The 20,170-nt window shown below is 42.7% G+C and overlaps 2 protein-coding genes across 5 annotated transcripts in view; both read right to left on the bottom strand.

The window, feature by feature from the left end:
* LOC109867230 (calumenin-B) overlaps positions 1 to 4,420 on the bottom strand; it is a 5,694-nt gene extending 1,274 nt beyond the window's left edge. The window contains exons 1-8 of one of the 4 annotated variants that reach the window (XM_020456258.2): positions 4,285 to 4,418; positions 4,101 to 4,166; positions 3,569 to 3,795; positions 3,265 to 3,458; positions 2,985 to 3,151; positions 2,813 to 2,873; positions 2,494 to 2,693; positions 1 to 2,382 (exon numbers count right to left, since the gene is read on the bottom strand). The exon at positions 1 to 2,382 is cut by the window's left edge and continues 1,274 nt beyond it. In XM_020456258.2, coding sequence (XP_020311847.1) covers positions 2,278 to 2,382; positions 2,494 to 2,693; positions 2,813 to 2,873; positions 2,985 to 3,151; positions 3,265 to 3,458; positions 3,569 to 3,792 — 951 coding nt within the window. In that variant the 5' untranslated portion in view covers positions 3,793 to 3,795; positions 4,101 to 4,166; positions 4,285 to 4,418 and the 3' untranslated portion in view covers positions 1 to 2,277. Of the gene's footprint in view, positions 2,383 to 2,493; positions 2,694 to 2,812; positions 2,874 to 2,984; positions 3,152 to 3,264; positions 3,459 to 3,568; positions 4,167 to 4,284 lie in introns of all 4 variants that reach the window. The other 3 variants (XM_020456257.2, XM_031801159.1, XM_031801160.1) reach the window with 3 other exon arrangements.
* Positions 4,421 to 4,841: 421 nt separating this feature from the next.
* gtf3c6 (general transcription factor IIIC, polypeptide 6, alpha) lies at positions 4,842 to 16,321 on the bottom strand. Its single transcript, XM_020456259.2, has 6 exons — positions 16,191 to 16,321; positions 6,276 to 6,356; positions 6,101 to 6,164; positions 5,708 to 5,752; positions 5,510 to 5,620; positions 4,842 to 5,093 (listed from the first exon to the last, which is right to left on the bottom strand). The coding sequence occupies exons 1-6, from the start codon at positions 16,212 to 16,214 to the stop codon at positions 4,951 to 4,953; spliced, it is 468 nt and encodes a 155-aa protein (XP_020311848.1). The 5' UTR covers positions 16,215 to 16,321; the 3' UTR covers positions 4,842 to 4,950.
* Positions 16,322 to 20,170: the final 3,849 nt, after the last annotated feature.

Raw genomic sequence — 20,170 nt, 5'->3', positions numbered from 1 at the left:
TTGTAATTATAAACTGAGTGGTTCAAGCCCTGAATGCTGATGACAAAACATTTATTTTTAGTAACCAGTTTATAATGGTAATAAGGCACCGCAGGTTTGTGGTATATGGCTAATATACCACAGCTAAGGACTGTATCCAGGCACTCTGCACTGCATCGTGCATAATAACAGCCCTTGGTACAGCCGTGGTATATTGGCCATATACTACACCCCATCGGGTGTAAAAATCGTCCCACGGGTGAATCTAGTTGATTATCCCAGGGCTACAACCACTAACCCTAACCCTGGGAGGATTGGCCACATTTGGGGAGTGGTGGGATGAAGACACTGCTAGCCAATGAAATCAAAAGAGCAGTTTGTGGTAGTAGCTTATAGAGTGGACCGTGTTATAGTGCCCTCCACCAATATTGGCACCCTTAGTAAATATAAGCAAAACAGGCTGTGAAAAAAAAAAATCTTTACTGTTTATCCTCTTGGTCTTTCATTCCAAATATTCACAAAAATGTCACTTTTAATTGAAGTAAAATTGAGAAAGAAAATTTTGAAATATTTTTTGACGAAGCATGTGCCACAATTATTGGCACTCCTAGATATTCTTATTGGTAAAATCTAACTGAAGTATATTCACATTAATATTTTACATTAAGTTCACCTGAATGATTAGGAACACATAAGTGGTAAGCCATAAATTCCTGTTTCACTGGGGTATAAATATGAGGTGAAACACAGGTCAAATTCCCATCATCAATCACTATGGGAAAGACCCGATGGTTGAAAATGCCCATTTCCACTATCATGTCAATAATTAAGAAGTTGAAAGCAACTGGAGAGATGTTAACAATCAGCCTGGAAGAGGACGTGTGTCTATATTGACCCCACGCAGTGAGGATGGTTCGAGTGGCCAAAAAAATCTTCAAGGATCACAGCTGGTGAATTGCAGACGTTAGTTGGGTCTTGGGGTCCGAAAGTCTCCAAAACTACAATCAGACGCACCTACATAACCACAAGTTGTTTGGGAGAGTTGCCCAAAAAAAAAGCCTTTGCTGTCAAACTCAAGTGCCTACATTTTGCAAAACTTTACCCGAGCTTTCAATGGAACTGGGTTCTATGGTCAGATGAGACCAAAATAGAGCTTTTTGGAAACAAACACCAGAGGTAGGTCTGGAATAGACAAAGATAGCCATGTAAAAAAGTACCTCATCCCCACTGTGAAGTATGGTGGTGGATCTTTGATGTTATTGGGCTGTTTTTCTTCCAAAGGCCCTGGACAACTTGTTAGGAAAAATGGTATCATGGACAAGTACAAGCAGATATAAACTGGGACATGGTTGGACCTTCCAGCAGTACATGATCCAAAGCACTCCTCAAAATCAACACAAAAATGGTTCACTGACCACAGAATCAAGATTTTGCCATGGCCATCCCAGTCCCCTGGCCTAAACCCCATAGAAAACCTGTGGGATGAGCTGAAGAGGAGAGTAGACCTCAGAATCTGAAGGATCTGGAGAGATTCTGTTTGGAGGAATGGTCTCAGATCCCTTGCCATGTGTTCTCCAACCTCATTACGTATTATAGGAGTCTCAGAGTTGTTATCGTGACAAAGGGAGGTTGCACAAAGTATTGAATGAAGGGGAGCCAATAATTGTGGCATACAGAGAAAAATATTTGTTTTATGATATATTCTTTTCAAATAATTTTACTTTAATTAAAAGGTTAGATTTATGTGAATATTTTGAAAGAAAGATCAAGAGGATAAACAAATACATTTTTTTTCACAGCCCGTTTGCTCATATTCACCAAGGGTGCCAATATTAGTAGAGGGCACTGTACATCTCCCCTTCATAGTCCAGTGCATAACAGAACACACACCAGGGTTGGGATCAATTCACTTTTTCTATTGAATTTTTACTCACTTCCTGAATTGAAACCTGAAATGACCACAACATGCACAGTTCTGCCCTTCATTGCACGCCTGACACATTGTTCAAACAAGGCTACCAAAACAAACACTAACATCTGTATTCTGTCACTTTTTACAAAAACAAAGTTGATCTGCAAACGAAGACAAAGTAAATGCTGTATATCCTTTCCATTGTCCGGATTGGACGAGAGGATGGTGGAGGTGGAGCCAAACCAGGAGGTGTGTCTTGATGTCCAAACTCGTACACTACTTAGTACACTAGTGTGAAACGTCACCCTATTCTCCATATAGTGTTTTTAATTGGGATTTCAACTCCATGACTGAATTGAGCCCAACCCTGTGTGGGAAGTGGAAGGTTAGAATTCATCATGTCTTGCCAAGGCTTCTCCAAAGTCAGTAGCCTGGCTGCCAACGAAGAGGTCATACTTCTCTACGATCTCTGCCTTGGTCAGATGGCCGTCCTACAGAGAGAGGGGGAGAGAAAACACAATCTTTGGTTAGATGCGCTCTGTTCCGGTGCACGCATGCACACACACACACACACACACACACACACACACACACACACACACCTTGTCATTATCTGACTCGTAGACCAGGTGTTTGGCTTCTGCCTCTGCATGGTCGTAGTCTGAAGGGAGGATCCAGTCTCTGGTCTCCTCCTTGTCCATGCGGCCATCTTTGTTTTTATCTCTGAACTCAGTAAACTGTTCTCGTTCTGTCTTCACCCACTCTGGCTCTGAAGGATCACCCTCCTGGTTATACATGTCACCTAGAGGAGGGGTAGGAGGGAAGAGAAGAGGAAAAGAGAGATGCTGATATGTTATAACTATGTGTCTGTACTACTACTACTATGTACTGATTCAGGTGTTATTACAGGTTATAACTCACCTATGTACTCCTCCAGATCTATGAAGCCGTCTCCGTTTTTATCAATGTCCTCCATGGTCTCCTACAGGAGAAGGTATTGGCACAAATATGTTACTGGCTGGCTACCTTAGACAATAAAGAAATCGTGTTTGTATTACAAAATAAATACTGTGCGTGTGGGTGTGTGACCCACCAGTACAACTATATCCTTCATATGGTCGTACTCCTCAGGATGGAGGAAGGCTGTAAACTCCTCTTTATTGGCCTTCAGGTCAGCGTCCAGGTCGGCCATTTTGAATCTCCTCTCGTCACGTGACATCATCTGTCTGTAGCTGAAGCCATCTTCTGGGTCTGGATCATCTTAGGGGCACATATACCAATTAAAAAAGTTTAAGTCAGACCTTCCGGTAAAAAGGCACTTGTCAGGGGTCGTAAGCTCCATTCTTATACTCGTTCAGAGTGTGTGCCCATACCCAGTATGTATCCGTATGTGGCATTCTTGTACTCCTCCCAGGACACCAGTCCATCTCCGTTAAGGTCATGACCTTTCCACTGGCGGTCCACATCATCATAGATCCACCTCTTCTGACTGTGTTTGATCCACTTCTTCATCTCCTCTACTGACACATACCCATTCTTGTCCTCATCTATACGCTCTACCAACATACTGTAGGGTGAGAGAGATGAAGGGTGTAAATCCATCTTTTCAATACAAATCTATTTCTCTCGCTTCTAAACGAGATGCAGCATCTGTGTTTCTGTGTGTGGATGTGTTACCCCAATCTCTCCTTGCTCTCTTCAGGTGTGAGCTGATCGAAGGTCTTGGCCTCATCCTGTCCAAGAAATGCTTCATGGTCATAATCAAAGTTATCTGCGTCGTCATGGTTGCGGTTGCTAAGCAGGTCGTCATGAATGACACGGTCCTTCTTGTCGATGGTGGGTTTACTGGAGGCGTGCACCACGCACAGCGCAAAACACATGACCAACGGCCGCAGCGCCATACTCTGACACACACACGACAGACAGATGCTTACAACAATATGATTATGTCAGTGTATTGAGTTTACGACAGGAATTCGTCATGACCATCTTTAGTTTAACCATATTAATAGTAACGGCCTTAGCAAGCTAGAAATCTAGCCGGATATCAACGTGATCAGTGACAGTGTGTGATGAGGTAGCTAGTTCCACCAAAGATATAACAAACGCAGTTTCCCCTATTAATCTGTGGCTCCACCGTTTCTGTCTGAACTAGCTACGTTTTTTTTTACATGACATGGATAGCTAGTTGGCTTTATGTTAGTCTTACCCTGCTGTGCAGCCAATTAGCAAGCAAGCTAACGTTAGCAAATAAGCATGCTTGCTAGCTCGACATCTGTTGAAATAAATGCACTGTTCATGTCAGCGTATAGCGTTTAATGTTACAACAATTTAGCAGGATAAAACAGATGCACTGTGAATTTAGGTATGCGTAAAAGTGATATTTTACTCACCGGTCTTTCTGAAGTCGTTCGATTTTGACCGTCAACGTCATCTACTCCGGATACACACCCATCGCCGTAGTAAAGTCGTTTCCTGTACTAAGATTAGCTTGTTTCATACCGCTCCGCCATTACTCCACTTCTGGACAGCTTCGGCCTTTTGATTGGTTAATAACCGCCACGTCCTCACGCTATGAGCGTGTAATGTTTTTAAATATTTTTCCCATTCCCAAAAAAAGAGCAGCACTTCTCAAACCAACTTTCTAACATGGACTTTTATTTCTTGTTGTGACATTCGTGTTTTTTAACTGCATCACACAACCAAGTTCATTAGTAGGATATGCATGAGTGCATCCCCTCAAGCTGCATGCACATTTCATCATCAATCATTGACATTCCAACTGAGTGGGGATATTCTGAAATTAAAGAATGAGGTGATGGCGATAAAATACAGATTCAAGCAGTTCTCAATTCCAGGCTACATCAGGAAATATCCCATCTATTAAGTACTAGACTAAGGTAATATCCCATCTATTAAGTACTAGAATACGGTAATCAAACACAACACGTCTAGAAAGGGTCATATTTATTTCAACAACATACACAGTACAAAAATATAATTACAAATCAGGTAAAACCTAATTAATGGAGTTGCTGACAGTGTCCTGCCTGACCCCTCTACCCAGTCTTATGCCCCATCGTGTGTGCTCCCCCTTCCCCTGCTGGCTTGGAGGTCCTCTTTGGGTTCTGGATGAAGTGAGAGAGTGAGTCGAGTCTGGCTGGGGACATTCCGTCACTCAGTGGCTGAAACTGAAAGTCTCCTGCAATAGCAACAAACAGCCACATTCAAGCATCTTCATGTCACAAAAAAAAAACTGAGCTAAATTCAAGCATCTCAAAGTTTGACTTTGGCTACAAAAGGTATTGTTGCAGTAAAATTTGCATTGAATGGAGTCACTAGAAGCAAAAGTCCAACCGCAGCAAATTTCATTACATTAATTATGCCATTTGGCAGAAGCTTTTATCCAAAGCGACATTGTCATACACGCATACATTTTTACGTATGGGTGGTCCCAGGTATCAAAACCAACTTTACAGTTGTTGCAAGCTCCATGCTCTAACAACAGAGCTCCAGAGGACCCCAGTACTGATCCAAAATAGAGAACATAGCACAACAGTATGTGTGTGTGTTGGTATGTGAGCGTGAGGGCTCACTGTGTGTGTGTGTGTGTGTAACCTGAGCTGTTGTCTCCTTCCTTTTTCTCAGCAAGGAAGGTTCTCTGCATCATCAGTCTCTTAACGGTGTGGCACTTATAGCTCAGTTCTGGACTGGCTTCAGGGTCTGCCCCTAAAACAAACACACACGAGAGAGGAGAGAGAACTTAGAGTGAAGATCAGTTCATCTCTACGAAACTCACCACTCGTCAATACTCACCACTCGACTGTCCCTCCTCGAAGAGCACACAGGTGCCCAAGGCATCTGTCAGGAGATATGGGGGAGAGAAGAGAGAGCCAGAGAGGGGAGAGTTAAACAGACACTCAGTATCACAACAGGGCACTAATAACAACACTACTCCTAAACATGTAGAACTACATGTACTTTACTGGAAAATGGATAACACAAATGTTGTATTAAAAACAGACCCCTAGCCCATCTTCTCTAGACACCTAGTCTATCAGTAGGCAAGATGCAACAAGTGACATGTTGAGTTGCCTGTCCCTTCAGATCTAAAGTTTACATAGGGAGGAGGGGCAAAGGGTTCATTATACATTCAGCAAACATGTCAGGCATAAGCAAATAGAATCCACCAATAATGAATACACTTACCGTCATACTCTCCCGCAAACACGTATCTTCCCACCTGCATCATTGGCTGCTCACTGTCAATGTCCTTCAATACAACAAATAAGAAAATCAACAGGAGGAGGAACGTAGAGGTTTCATTGAACATTTGCTTTGCTACCTACTGTAGCGCGGGAGAAGGGGAAGCCAGATCACTCACCAGTATCTTGCAGGTTCCCTGACACTTGGTCAAAAAATCTGAGTTAATTATACCAGAGAGCTCAACCACAACCAACTGCTCCTAAAAAGAGAGGGAGAAAGAGAGGGGCAGAACATTTACGAAATTGTCTTCAGTCATTTTTCCATGATAGAGGGTGTATCTGATCACAACAAACACTAGATGTCATTGTCCACCATAAAATGTGTTGGCTAAGACTTACCAGAGGTCTCTATAATACTGTAGGAGCCATTTCTACACTACAGGTGCATCCCAATACGCTCTTATTTCTCCCAAAGTGTGCACTTGTTAATTTCCCTTCACTGATATGAAAAGGAAATGACTGGCTGGTATAGGAAATATGGTGAAAACTCCCTCCAGCCCGACCAATCCAATGCTTTTAGATTTGTGGGAAGTCTTCAACCTTCGGGGGAGTTTAAAGGCGGTGAAGTGCACCAGTCCCTCCTGCAGCAAAGCACCTCCACAACATGATGCTGCCACCCCCGTGCTTCATGGTTGGGATGGTGTTCTTTGGCTTGCAAGCCACCCCTTTTTCCTCCAAACATAACGATGGTCATTATGGCCGAACAGTTCTATTTTTGTTTCATCAGACCAGAGGACATTTCTCCAAAAAGTACGATCTTTATCCCCATGTGCAGTTGCAAATCGTAGTCTATTTTTTTTAATGACGGTTTTGAGCGGCCTTTCAGGCCGAGTGGCCTGGTACCTTCAGGCGTTTGGAAATTGCTCCCAAGGATGAACCAGACTTGTGGTCTACAATATCTTTTCTTGGCTGATTTCTTTTGATTTTCCCATGGATGTGAAGCAAAGAGGCACAGAGTTTGAAGGTAGGCCTTGAAATACATCCACAGGTACACCTCCAATTGACTCAAATTATGTCAATTAGCCTATCAGAAGCTTCTAAAGTCATGTAATTATTTTCTGGAATTTTCCAAGCTGCTTATAGGCACAGTCAACTTAGTGTATGTAAACTTCTGACCCACTGGAATTGTGATACAGTGAGTTAGATTATTTCCCTTGTCTGTAAACAATTGTTGGAAAATGTCTTGTGTCATGCACAAAGTAGATGCCCTAACCAACTTGCCAAAACTATAGTTTGATAACAAGAAACGAGTTTTAATGACTCCAACATACAGTAAATTTGACTTCAACTCTGTAATATAGCTCACACACAGTGCCTTCGGAAAGTATTCAGACCCCTGGACTTTCTCCACATTTTGATAGGTTACAGCCTTATTATAAAATGGATAAAATAAATAAAAATACCTCAATCTACACACAATACCCGATAATTACAAAAGGAAAAACTGTTTTTTAGAACAGAAATATCAAATTTACACAAGTATTTAGACCCTTACTCAGTACACTTTTGGCAGCAATTACAGCCTCGAGTCTTCTTGGGTATGACGCAACAAGCTTGGCACACTTTTATTTGAGGAGTTTCTCCCATTCTTCTCTGCAGATCCTCTCAAGCTCTGTCAGGTTGGATAGGGAGCATCGCTGCACAGCTATTTTCAGGTCTCTCCAGAGATGTTCAATCGGGATCAAGTCCGGGCTCTGGCTGGGCCACTCAAAGACATTCAGAGACTTGTCCCAAAGCCACTCCTGCGCTGTCCTGTTGGAAAGTGGACCTTTGCACCAGTCTGAGGTCCTAAGCGCTCTGGAGCAGGTTTTCATGAAGGATCTTTGTACTTTGTGGGGGGGGGGGGTGTAGCCAGGTTTCCGCCAGACTTCATGCACGGCATTCAGGCCAAAATAGTAATCTTGGTTTCATCAGATCAGAGAATCTTGTTTCTCATGGTCTGAGAGTCTTTAGGTGTCATTCAGGCATCTCCAAGCGGGCTGTGATGTGCCTTTTACTGAGGAGTGGCTTCCGTCTGGTCACTCTACCATAAAGGCCTGATTGGTGGAGTGCTGCAGAGATGGTTGTCCTTCTGGAAGGTTCTCCCATCTCCACAGAGGAACTCTAGAGCTCTGTCAGAGTGACCTTTGGGTCAAGGCCCTTCTCCCCAATTTCTCAGTTTGGTGGTTCCAAACTTCCTCCATTTAAGAATGATGGAGGCCACTGTGTTCTTAGGGACATTCAATGCTGCAGAAATTCTTTGGTACCCCTCCCCAGATCTGTGCATTGACACAATCCTGTCTTCTCGGAGCCCTATGGACAATTCCTTCGACCTCGTGGCTTGGTGTTTGCTCTGATATGCACTGTCAACTGTGGGACCTTATATAGACAGATGTGTTCCTTTCCAAATCAAGTCCAACAATTAAATTTACCACAGGTGGACTCCAAACAAGTTGTATAAACATCTCAAGAATGATCAACGGAAACAGGACTCACCTGCGCCCAATTTCGAGTTCCATAGCAAAGGGTCTGAATACTTAAGTAAATAAGGAATCTGTTTTTTTGTTTTCTAAAAACCTATTTTTCACTGTCATTATTGGGTATTGTGTTGATTGATTAAATAAAAATCCTCAGCAATCTTAGAATAAGGCTGTAATGTAACAAAAGTCAAGGGCTCTGAATACTTCCCGAAGGCACTGAGATATACACACACAGAGCCATATCCCAGTAATGCTTAGAGAAGATCTTATGTCAAGTGTTATTGAAGTGTTGCGCCTGCAGGTTCACCTGCCTCCTGTAAAGCCTATTGCTATAGGCCACCAAGTGCTAAGAGTCAGTATCTAAATAGTATGTGTGCAATGCTTGATAGTGTATGTGATGTAAACAGAGAGGCCTACTTTCTTGGGGACCGGAATATTGACTGGTTTTCATCAAGCTGTTTGCTCAAGAGGAACCTTCTCACTGTAACCAATGCCTGTAATCTGGTTCAGGTTATTAAATCAACTTACCAGGGTGTTTACAGACACTACAGGAACAAGGTCACACTTTTGTTCTAGCTGTATCCTTACCCATTGGATGCAGTGATCACAATATAATGGCTATATCTAGAAGAAACATTGTTTCAAAATCTGGGCCTAAAATAGTGTATAAAAGAACACACAAGATTTTGCTGTGACCCTTATGTGGATGATGTAAAGAATGTGTTGGTCTGATGTGATTATTAAGGAGCATCTAGACACTGCACTTGATGAATTTATGAAATTGCTTCTTCAAATGATTGATAAACATGCACCTAGTCAGAAATGGACTATTATAACTGTTAAGGCTCAATGGATTAATGAGGAATTGAAAAACTGTATGGTTGAAAGAGATGGGGTAAAAGGAGTGGCTAATAAGTCTGGCTGCACATCTGACTGGCTCACTTACTGCAAATTGAGAAATATGACTAAACTTGAACAAAAATAAACTATATTATGAAACCATGATCAATATAAAACTTGAGTACTTTAAATTATGGACAGAAAGACATTAAACTGCATCTTTCATCAAATGACTTATCACAAAACCATTTGATGTTGGCAATTATTCTAATAATGACTTAATTGGCAAAGTGTGTAAACTTAAGCAGGAAATGGCAACAACAAACAGTGAGCCATCGTATTCATGAATTTAAAAAATGAAAGAAAAGCATTTTAAGTTAGAATAGTTTGGGAGAGGTGGAAAACATTGTTATTGATCAATAATGACAAACCTGGCATTGACGATTTAGATTGAAGGCTACTGAGGATGGTAACTGAGTCTATAACCACTCCTATCCGTCATATATTTAATCGGAATCTAGAGGAAGGTGTTTGTCCTCAGGCCTGAAAGGAAGCCAAAGTCAATCCGCGTGGTGCATTTCTCTAGACCCTCTACTCTTTTCTATTTTTACCAATGACCTGCCACTGGCATTAAACAAAGCCTGTGTGTCCATGTATGCTGCTGATTCAACCATATACACATCAGCAACCACAGCTAATGAAGTCATTGAAACCCTTAACAAGGAGTTGCAGTCAGTTTTGGAATGGGTGGCCAGTAATAAATTGGTCCTGAACATCTAAAACTAAGAGCATTGTATTTGGTACAAATCATTCCTTAAGTGCTAGACCTTAGCTGAATCTGGTAATGAATGGTGTGGCTGTTGAACGAGTTGAGGAGACTAATTGTTACCTAAGATTGTAAACTGTCATAGTCAAAACATATACAGTGCCTTGCAAAAGTATTCACCCCCCCATTGTGTTTTTCCTATTTTGTTGCATTACAACCTCCAATTTAAATAGATTATTTGGATTTCATGTAATGTACATATACAAAAGTCCAAATTGGTGAAGGTATATATAAAAATATATATAAAAAAACGTTAAAAAGTGGTGTGTGCATATGTATTCATCCTCTTTGCTATCAAGACCCTAAATACGATCTGGTGCAACCAATGACCTTCAGAAGTCACATAGTTAAAAAAATATTTAAAAAATCCACCTGTGTGGATCTAAGTGTCACATGATCGGTCACATGATCTCAGTATATACACACACACCTGTTCTGATAGGCCCCAGAGTCTGCAACACCACTAAGAAAGGAGCACCACCAAGCCTGCAACACCACTAAAAAAAGGAGCACCACCAAGCAAGCAGCACTATGAAGACCAAGGAGCTCTCCAAACAGGTCAGGGACCAAGTTGTGGAGAAGTACAGATCAGGGTTGAGTTATAAAATATCAGAAACTTTGAACATCCCACGCAGCACCATTAAATCAATTATTTATAAATGGAATGAATATGGCACAAAAACAAACCTGCCAAGAGAGGGCCACCCACCAAAACTCACAGACCAGGTCTCTTTGTTGCCTCTCATTAGTCAGAGGGGCAACAAAGAGACCAAAGATAACCCTGAAGGAGCTGCAAAGCTCCACGGCGGAGATCGGAGTCCATAGATCAGAGATCGGAGTCCATCTGTCCATAGGACCACTTTAAACTGTACACTCCTTTGAGCTGGGATTTACAGAAGAGTGGCCAGAAAAAAAGCTATTGCTTAAAGAAAAAAATAAGCAAACACATTTGGTGTTCGCCAAAAGGCATGTGGGAAACTCCCCAAACATATACAATGGCTCAAAAAAGTATTTAGTCAGCCACCAATTGTGCAAGTTCTCCCACTTAAAAATATGAGAGGCCTGTAATTTTCATCATAGGTACACTTCAACTATGACAGACAAAATGAGGGGGAAAAAAAATCCAGAAAATCACATTGTAGGATTTTTTATGAATTTATTTGCAAAAATAAAAAAACACTGTTTTTGCATTATTTAAACCAAATTGAACATGTTTCATTATTTACTTGAGGCTAAATTGATTTTATTGATGTATTATATTAAGTTAAAATAAGTGTTCATTCAGTATTGTTGTAATTGTCATTACTACAAATACATTTATATTAAATTTAAAATGAAAATAAAAAATTAAATCGCCCGATTAATAGGTATCGGCTTTTTTTGGCCCTCCAATAATTGGTATCGGTGTTGAAAAATCATAATCGGTCGACCTCTAATCACAAGTAGACATAATTGCAAATGATTAAATCCATCCAATAGAAGAAAAAAAATTAAATGTTTTGTTACGAATTGAACTTTAAATGAGTTGACTCTTCACATGGGATTTCACTGAATAACAAAAGAAAGGGAACATTGAATGATCCATCGCATCTCACAAAAACATTTACCATTCATTGGTAAAATGATAGTCTAGAAACTAAAGCTTTGGTTGCCTTCCTCTCAGGCTTCCATGTCTTCTCCCTGGACCTCCTCAATGTCCACCTCTAGAACATCAGACTGTGAGGATGGCTTGTTGTCAGGCTCAAAAAGCCTCAAATTTGCCCGGATGGCCACAGATTTTTCAACCCTTGTATTGGTCAGCCTGTTGCGTGCTTTGGTGTGTGTGTTCCCAAACAAGGATGTTGGTAGGATTTGGAGGATGATGGAGGCAACAGGGGAAAGAGCCTCAGTCCCTTCCATCAGGTGGCTGATGAGATATGTTGGCACGACTGCCATATTGCATCTCCAACATGTACGCTGCAGCGTGTATGGGCTTCATGCAGAAGTCTTCACGCTTTTTGATGCATTTCAGAACTGCAGTTTCCACTGCTTGGAGCAACTTATTCACATACATCTGCAAGCAGAGTCTGAACATCAGACAGGATGGCATTGTCTCCCTCAATCCATGCAATGGCTAAGGTTTCAGGAGTTTCAGACTGCTTACCACTCTCTCCCAAAATACATCAACCAGGAGGATCCTCTTGATGAGGCTGTCCATATCAGCAGACTGTGATATGGCCATATTTTGGAGAGACTCCTTCCCCTCCAGGAGATTGTCAAACATGATGACAACACCACCCCAACGGGTGTTGCCGGACAGCTTCAATGTGGTGCTCTTATTCTTCGCACTTTGCTTGGTGAGGTAGATTGCTGCTATAACTTGATGACCGTTCACATACCTAACCATTTCCTTGGCTCTCTTGTATGATGTCCTTGATAAGCAGATTCAATGCATGAGCAGCACAGCCAATGGGTGTGATGTGAGGGTAGGACTCCTCCACTTTAGACCAAGCAGCCTTCATGTTCGCAGCATTGTCTGTCACCAGTGCAAATACATTCTGTGGCCTAAGTCATTGATGACTGTCTTCAGCTCATCTGCAATGTAGAGACAGGTGTGTCTGTTGTCTTGTAGAATACTGGTTGAGGGGTGGAGATGTAGTTAATTATTCCTTGCCCACAAACATTCTACCACCCATCAGAGATGATTGCAATCCAGTCTGCTTTCTCTATGATTTGCTTGATCTTCCCTTGAACTCTGCATCAGCAAATGAGTAGATAAAGCATGTCTGGTTGGAGGGGTGTATGCAGGGAGAAGAACATTCAGAAATCTCTTCCAATACACATTGCCTGTGAGCATCAGAGGTGAACCAGTTGCATACACAGCTCGAGCAAGACATTCATCAGCATTTCTCTGACCAAGTTGCTCCATTGAGTGAAAAAAGCTTCTGATTCCAGGAGGACCATGAGCTGTTGCTATCAATAAGGTGTCTGATTCATCATTTTCACCTTGAATAGAAGTAGAGAGACTTTTGTCAGAGGTTGCTTGTTGTGAGCACTGAGGGAACTTTATGCACTTGGACAGATGATTTTGCATCTTTGTTGCATTCGTCACATATGATTTGCCACAGTATTTGCAAATGTACATACACAGCTTTTCCTACATTAGCTGCAGTGAAATGTCTCCACACATTAGATAGTGCGCGTTGCATTTTCCTGTAAAGATTAGAAAAAAATGAGTAAAGAAAAACAAATACAATTCCATGTACAGGTAAATAGTTAAGCAGTTTGATTAAACAACTCCTTTGTAATAAGTTTTTAAAAGAAACATGTATGGAAACAGGTGAATGAACACTCCTCAGTTAGCAGGCTCAAGCAAGCTAAAACCCACATGGTAGCAAAAACTAACTAGCAGAAATTGTTAACAAGTTATAAATGATTTAAACACTTTGTTGTAGGCTACTATTTACTAGTTAACAAAAAAAAAAGTCTAATTTATTCACCCCACCCAGTATTGTAAACAAAACTTACCAGAAAGCATGTAGTCCTTGGCTCAGACAGTGTAGTAGTGTGGACTCAATAGCATCTTATTAGTGTGCAAGATCTTGAGAATCAGCTGTACATGTGATGGAAGAATGCACTGTGCATGCAGAGGGTTACAATTCCATTGAATTGGGGATAGTTTCACCAAAATATGCCACAAGACCTAGAATTGCCTTATGTGTATCCCACCAAAAAAAGGTTCCCTGTTATAAGCTAAACTTTTTGATGAATTCAAGCAAAATTACCAGGCTTAACTTCCCATGGAAAATTGCCCGGAAAGTTTGCAACCCTTTGCAACCCTAGCTCTGACACACACACTTACCAGAGCAGACATGCCATCAGGGGCCTTTTCATAGTCCCCAAATCCAGAACAAATGCAAGAAAGCGTACAGTATTATATAGAGCCAGTATTAAATAGAGCTTCACGCTTCTCCCCTATTTAACCTAGATATTTTGTTTGTATGTATTGACATGTAGGTTATGCATGCCACTTTTAAATGTATGTAGTTCCATCTTTGAACTGTTCTTGTCTATTAATTTTCTGTATTATGTAATGTTTCATGTTCTGGGAGGAAGAGTAGCTGTGGCTTTCGTAACAGCTAATGGGGATCCTAATAAAATACCAAAATATGCTGCATTAACACCCCCAACTGGACTATAGTATAAATCCATTATACATTCTGAAAAATGAAATAAAAATAATTTAAAACCCTTCCAACTAACCCTACAGTCATTAAAAACCAACTACCCCATCTCCATTTTCTGTGATTTACATTTCATTCTGCAGTACAGTTAATAACTATTGCTATGAATGCTAAGAAGCCAACCTTACTAAAGCATAGATCACTCATTGGCCTATCCCTATGTGCTGGCACACATCTATTACTCACAGGGATCCCTCACCCTTAAACCATCCTCCTCTACTCTCTCCACTTCCTCAGCATACAACACTTTCTGCACTGCTCTGACTCTGACCACCTCAACCTGCCTTACTCGCACGGGACACATCCAATCCCCTGCAACATGGGAACCCCTACAGTTGACACATAACTTCATCCACTTAAACTACATAATCCTCTGTCCTATACCCTCCAGCACACTTCCCAAATCTTGGAATCTCCCTCCTACAAACTGCTGCGACAATAAACATGGCACCTGAAACATTACAGTGGATTCTACACAACAGCTCTAACAGGATAACTGATATATCCTAACATGACTTTTTCAAGTACAGAATCAAAAAGACAGACTGTGACACCTCTGTTTCACCACGCTCCCCACTGGGTCTGCAGCGCACCAAACAGCCGCCATCACAAACACCAGAAATGTTCAACTGCTTCACCTCCACACTTAACACTACCCCAAAAATCACACATTTCAATGATGCCCTGCTACTAAGAGGAAAGCAAGAAACAGATCTTAACCTAAGTTGCGTGACAATGAGTGCCGACTCCATCTGGGCAGAAGTAACACAAACTATCAGTCCACTACGGGTTACCTTCACTGATTCAACTACACCTAACTTGTTTCCCACCCACTCTGAAACCACAACTAGATCTGGCAAAGAGCAAGGATCCACTCTCTCCCAGAAATGTCCTCCTACTGGACCAGATTCTTCTTTATCGTGTCCATCAACGCAAGGGTCGGACTCCGAGCTCTTCACCACACCTTCCACGTCACTTAATTGGCCCTTATCGCCAGAACTCAGTATGGCGTACGGCTCACTCTGTTTGTACTTGACAACAATTTTCTTCGACACACCATCTCCTTCTTTTCTGCCATTTTCAGATTCAACCTCAGCCTCTCATCCTCTTTTTCCCTCCATTCCTCTTCCTGAAATCCTATTAAAACGACTCCGAGTGAAAACTCAACATTTCTGAATAGAAATCTCTTTCTTGACTCCTAGACGCCATCTATCAAAAAGCTGCATTCCCCTTCCTGAATCCCTGTTCAGCCTGACAACGTCATGTGGAACACACTGGCAGAGGGAGAGGCGGCGTGCAAGGAAAAAGTGGTGAACACTTCATGAGGTAGGATAGATTATTGAGCAGCACCATTGGGGATGGGGCACTCACATGTACCCACGTGAACAGGAAGTGTTAGCTCACAGGTTGAAGGAGAGAGCATATGGTTCTTGCCTTCTCACTAGATCAGCTTTGTAATACACCTCTCTGCACATTTGTTCGGTAAATCAAAATGGATTGCTAATTTGTATTTTATATCCGGCAATAAATGGTTACATCACCCAACCAAAGATCTCCGTCTGGAATGCCAATTCTATGTAGTCGCTTCACAAACTGCTCTCATTCTGTGCCAGTGGCGTTTCATAGGTAATCAGAGACGAATAAGCAAAGTCACTATCTGTTACGACAACTACTCTTTGGTCTTACCTCCTCCTCCCATTCGTCTTCCATATTCACGATGCTCGATAAGAAACTGCCGGGAATAATAAACAAAGACCCACACTGCTGTGAAACAGGCAATAATAACTAAGTACTTCCTGGTCACGGAGTTTGGGACTCCTTCAGAATATAGGTCCTTTCCAGTTTAATAAATAGTTACGGCGAAAATGATGGAAAATTAGCAAAAATATCGATATGTTATACTAGTTACCATACAAAGAACAAATCGAAATATTTTTTAAAGGTTGCCTTTTTTAATCTTAAAAAAGCTCATGGTTTTTTTTGTGTCTGTACTCCTATCATTTATTGCAAAGGTTCAACATTATCTGTACTTGTGTCGCAGTAAAAGGTGGATCCATTTTCCGCAGGAGTACTTTTATATTTCCAAATGCACAGTGTACATCAAGTGGAGCTTCGCTGCTCATTTGGCGTCCATTATAGTGGCCAATCAGCTTAAATCCAATAGTTTTTCCATATTGCACCGTACACTATTTTCTGTACGTTGTGTCGCTGTAAAAGCGAGCACTTCAACTTTCCAGAGTTTACACCCCCAGCAGTGGCACTGCTAATTTTGCAGCCACATTTCATACACAATATTCTGTACATTACGTTTAAATGAGCAGTTTAAATTCCATAGATTTATGCCAGTTTTCAATGTAATTCTATAAATTGAATTGTGTTTATTTCAAATTGTTTGTGCTTTTGTACTAATGACTCACCTTTTTATGGATGTTTCCCAGCAGTTTGTGATTTGTTAGTATTTTGTATCAGGGTTGGCTTCATGTTCAAGTACGATTCTACCACACCTGATTCTACTAATCAACTTATTAGTAGAAACACTATGGCAGAACTCACAGGTGGCCGGTGGTACCTTAATTGGGGAGGACAGGCTCTTAGTAATGACTGGAACAGAATAATGGGAATGGTATCAAACATGTGTTTCATTCCATTCCATTGAATCTATTCCAACTATTATTATGAGCTGTACTCCCTTCAGCAGCCTCCTGTGGTAGAACTGCTCTTGAACAAAGGCATGCACACCATGTGGTTGGACCTCAGATTTGACTGAGTTACAGTTTCATATAAGAAAATGAGTCAATGTAAATAAATAAATCAGGCCCTAATCTATGGATTTCACATGACTGGGAAAACAGATACTTAAAAAAAAGAAAAAGTAGGGGTGTCAGTATCTGGTATGACCACTATTTGCCTCACCCAACAAGACACATCTCTTTCATATAGAGTTGATTAGGCTGTTGATTGAGGCCCGTGGAATGTTGTCCCATTCCTCTTCAATGGCTGTGGGAAGTTGCTGGATATTGGCAGGAACTGGAACACACTATCATACACGTTGATCCAGAGCATCCCAAACAATGGGTGACATGTCTGGTGAGTATGCAGGCAATGGAAGAACTGGGACATTTTCAACTTCTAGGAATTGTGTACAGATCCTTGCGATATGGGGCTGTGCATTATCATACTGAAACATGAGGTGACGGCGGTGGATGAATGGCACAATGATGGGCCTCAGGATCTCCTCACAATATCTCTGTGCATTCAAAATGCCATCGATAGAATGCAATTGTGTTCGTTGTCTGTAGCTTGCGCCTGCCCATACCATAACCCCCCCGCCATCTGTCTGCTATAAAGTTGAAACTGGGATTAATCCGTTTAGAGCACACTTCTCCATCTTGCCAGTGGCCATCGAAAGTGAGCATTTGCCCACTGAAGTCGTTATGATGCCGAACTGTAGTCAGGTAAGACCCTGGTGAGGACGAAGAGCACACATATGAGCTTCCCTGAGACGGTCTCTGACAGTTTGTTTAGAAATTCTTCAGTTGTGTAGACCCACAGTTTCTTCAGCTCTCCGGGTGGCTGGTTTCAGACGATACCGCAGGTGAAGAAGCTGGATATGGAGGTCCTGGGCTGGCGTGGTTACACGTGGTCTGCGGTTGTGAGGCCGGTTGGACGTACTGCCGAATTCTCGAAAACACCATTGGAGGCGGCTGATGGTAGAGGAATTAACATAAAATTATCTGGCAACAGCTCTGGTGGACATTCCTGCAGTCAGCACGCCAATTGCACGCTCCCTCAAAACTTGAGACATATTTGGCACACATAAGATCTCCAGTACACCTCCCCAGCCCGGTATGTCATGTGCCGGTTCCCTGCATTCGCCCTAAAGAGCAAGAAACCGTTCGGGAGGCAATGGAGAAGTTAGGAGAGAGTGAGAGGAGAGAGATGTTGTGCAAGTGTGTTCTGCTCAACATTCGACCAGAGGATCCGGTTAGCTATCTGGTGAAACCTGCGCCGGCTTCACACATCTGGACTCCAGTGCGCCTCCCCAGTCCGGTACGTCCTGTGCCTCCTCCCCGCACTCACCCTGAAGTGCGTGTCACCAGTCCGGTGCTACCTGTACCGGCTCCACACACTAGGTCTCCAGTGCGCATTCACAGTCCAGAGCTTCCGGTGACGGTTCCCGGTCCAAGCTTCCGGCGACGGTTCCCAGTCCGGAACCTCCTGCGAAGGTCCACGGTCCAGATCCTGCAGCGACAGTCCACGATCCGGAACCTCCAGCGACGGTCCACGGTTCGGAACCTCCAGCGACGTTCAACGGTCCGGAGCTTCCAGGCAAGGCGTCCAGTCCTGCTCCAGGGCAGGAGCCTTCCTCTGTGCCGGTGGCCAGTCCAGGCACGGTGTCCAGTCCCGCTCCCTGGCAGGAGCCTTCCTCTGCGCCGGTGCCCAATCCAGGCAAGGCGTCCAGTCCCGCTCCATGGCAGGAGCCTTCTTCTGCGCCGGTGCCCCAATCCAGGCACGGTATCCAGTCCCGCTCCAAGGCAAGAGCCTACCTCTGCGCCAGTGCCCCATCCAGGCACAGTGTCCAGTCCCGCTCCATTGCAGGAGTCTTCCTCTGCGCCGATGCCCAGTCCAGACACGGCGTTCAACCCAGCTCCATGGCCAGAGCCTTCCGCTGCGCCGGTGTCCAGTCCAGGCACGGCGTCCAGCCCAGCTCCATGGCCGGAGCCTTCCTCAGTGCCAGTGCCCAGTCCGGGCACGGCGTCCAACCAAGCTCCATGTCCAGATCCGTGGTCGGGGCAGGGGCATAGAGAGCCCTTGGATTCTCTATAGTGGTTTAGGTCAGGGTGTGACTAGGTGGGTGTTCTAGAATGTGTATTTCTATGTTGGTGGTTTTGTATGGTTCCCAATTAGAGGCAGCTGGTAATCGTTGCCTCAAATTGGGGTTCATATTTAGGAAGCCCTATCTCCCACCTGCTTTGTGGGATATTGTTTTGTGTTTGTGCACCACTTCTTCACGTTTCGTTATTGGTTTATTGTTTTTTCTGTAAAGTTTCACCAAAATAAAGATGTGGAACTTCAATCACGCTGCTCCTGCGTCCGCTCATTTTGAAGTTCGTGACACCTAGGATCAAGAGAGACACTCAAGTTTTTTAGTACTTTATCTCTTGACACATTGATGAAAATAATCATTGCCTCTAAAACGTCAAGCTGCATACTGGACCCTATTCCAACTAAACTACTGAAAGAGCTGCTTCCTGTGCTTGGCCCTCCTATGTTGAACATAATAAACTGCTCTCAATCCACCGGAGAAGTACCAAACTCACTAAAAGTGGCAGTAATAAAGCCTCTCTTGAAACAGCCAAACCTTGACCCAGAAAATGATCGGCCTTAATCGAATCTCCCATTCCTCTCAATTATTTTTAGAAAAAGCTGTTGCGCAGCAACTCATTGACTTCCTAAAGACAAACAATGCTTCAGTCAAACAACGCTTCAGTCTGGTTTTAGACCCCATCATAGCACTGAGACTGCACGTGTGAAGGTGGTAAATTACCTTCTAATGGCATCAGACCGAGGCTCTGCATCTGTCCTCATGCTCCTAGACCTGCTTTTGATACCATCGATCACCACATTCTTTTGGAGAAATTGGTCTACATGTTCTGGCCTGGTTT

The sequence above is a fragment of the Oncorhynchus kisutch genome, linkage group LG22 (assembly GCF_002021735.2).
Source record: "Oncorhynchus kisutch isolate 150728-3 linkage group LG22, Okis_V2, whole genome shotgun sequence".
Taxonomy (NCBI): domain Eukaryota; kingdom Metazoa; phylum Chordata; class Actinopteri; order Salmoniformes; family Salmonidae; genus Oncorhynchus; species Oncorhynchus kisutch.
Note: the sequence above shows the minus strand (reverse complement) of the source record. Positions and strands in the feature narration are given on the sequence as shown.

Bases quoted from the DNA above. Each gene is read 5' to 3' on its own strand.
- gtf3c6 (XM_020456259.2), bottom strand. From the start codon at position 16,214: ATGGAAGACGAATGGGAGGAGGAG. The intron at 5,753-6,100 runs GTAAGTGTATTC...ATCTCCTGACAG, and splicing joins GTTTGCGGGAGAGTATGACG to ATGCCTTGGGCACCTGTGTG. The intron at 5,094-5,509 runs GTTACACACACA...TTGCTATTGCAG, and splicing joins GGAAGGAGACAACAGCTCAG to GAGACTTTCAGTTTCAGCCA.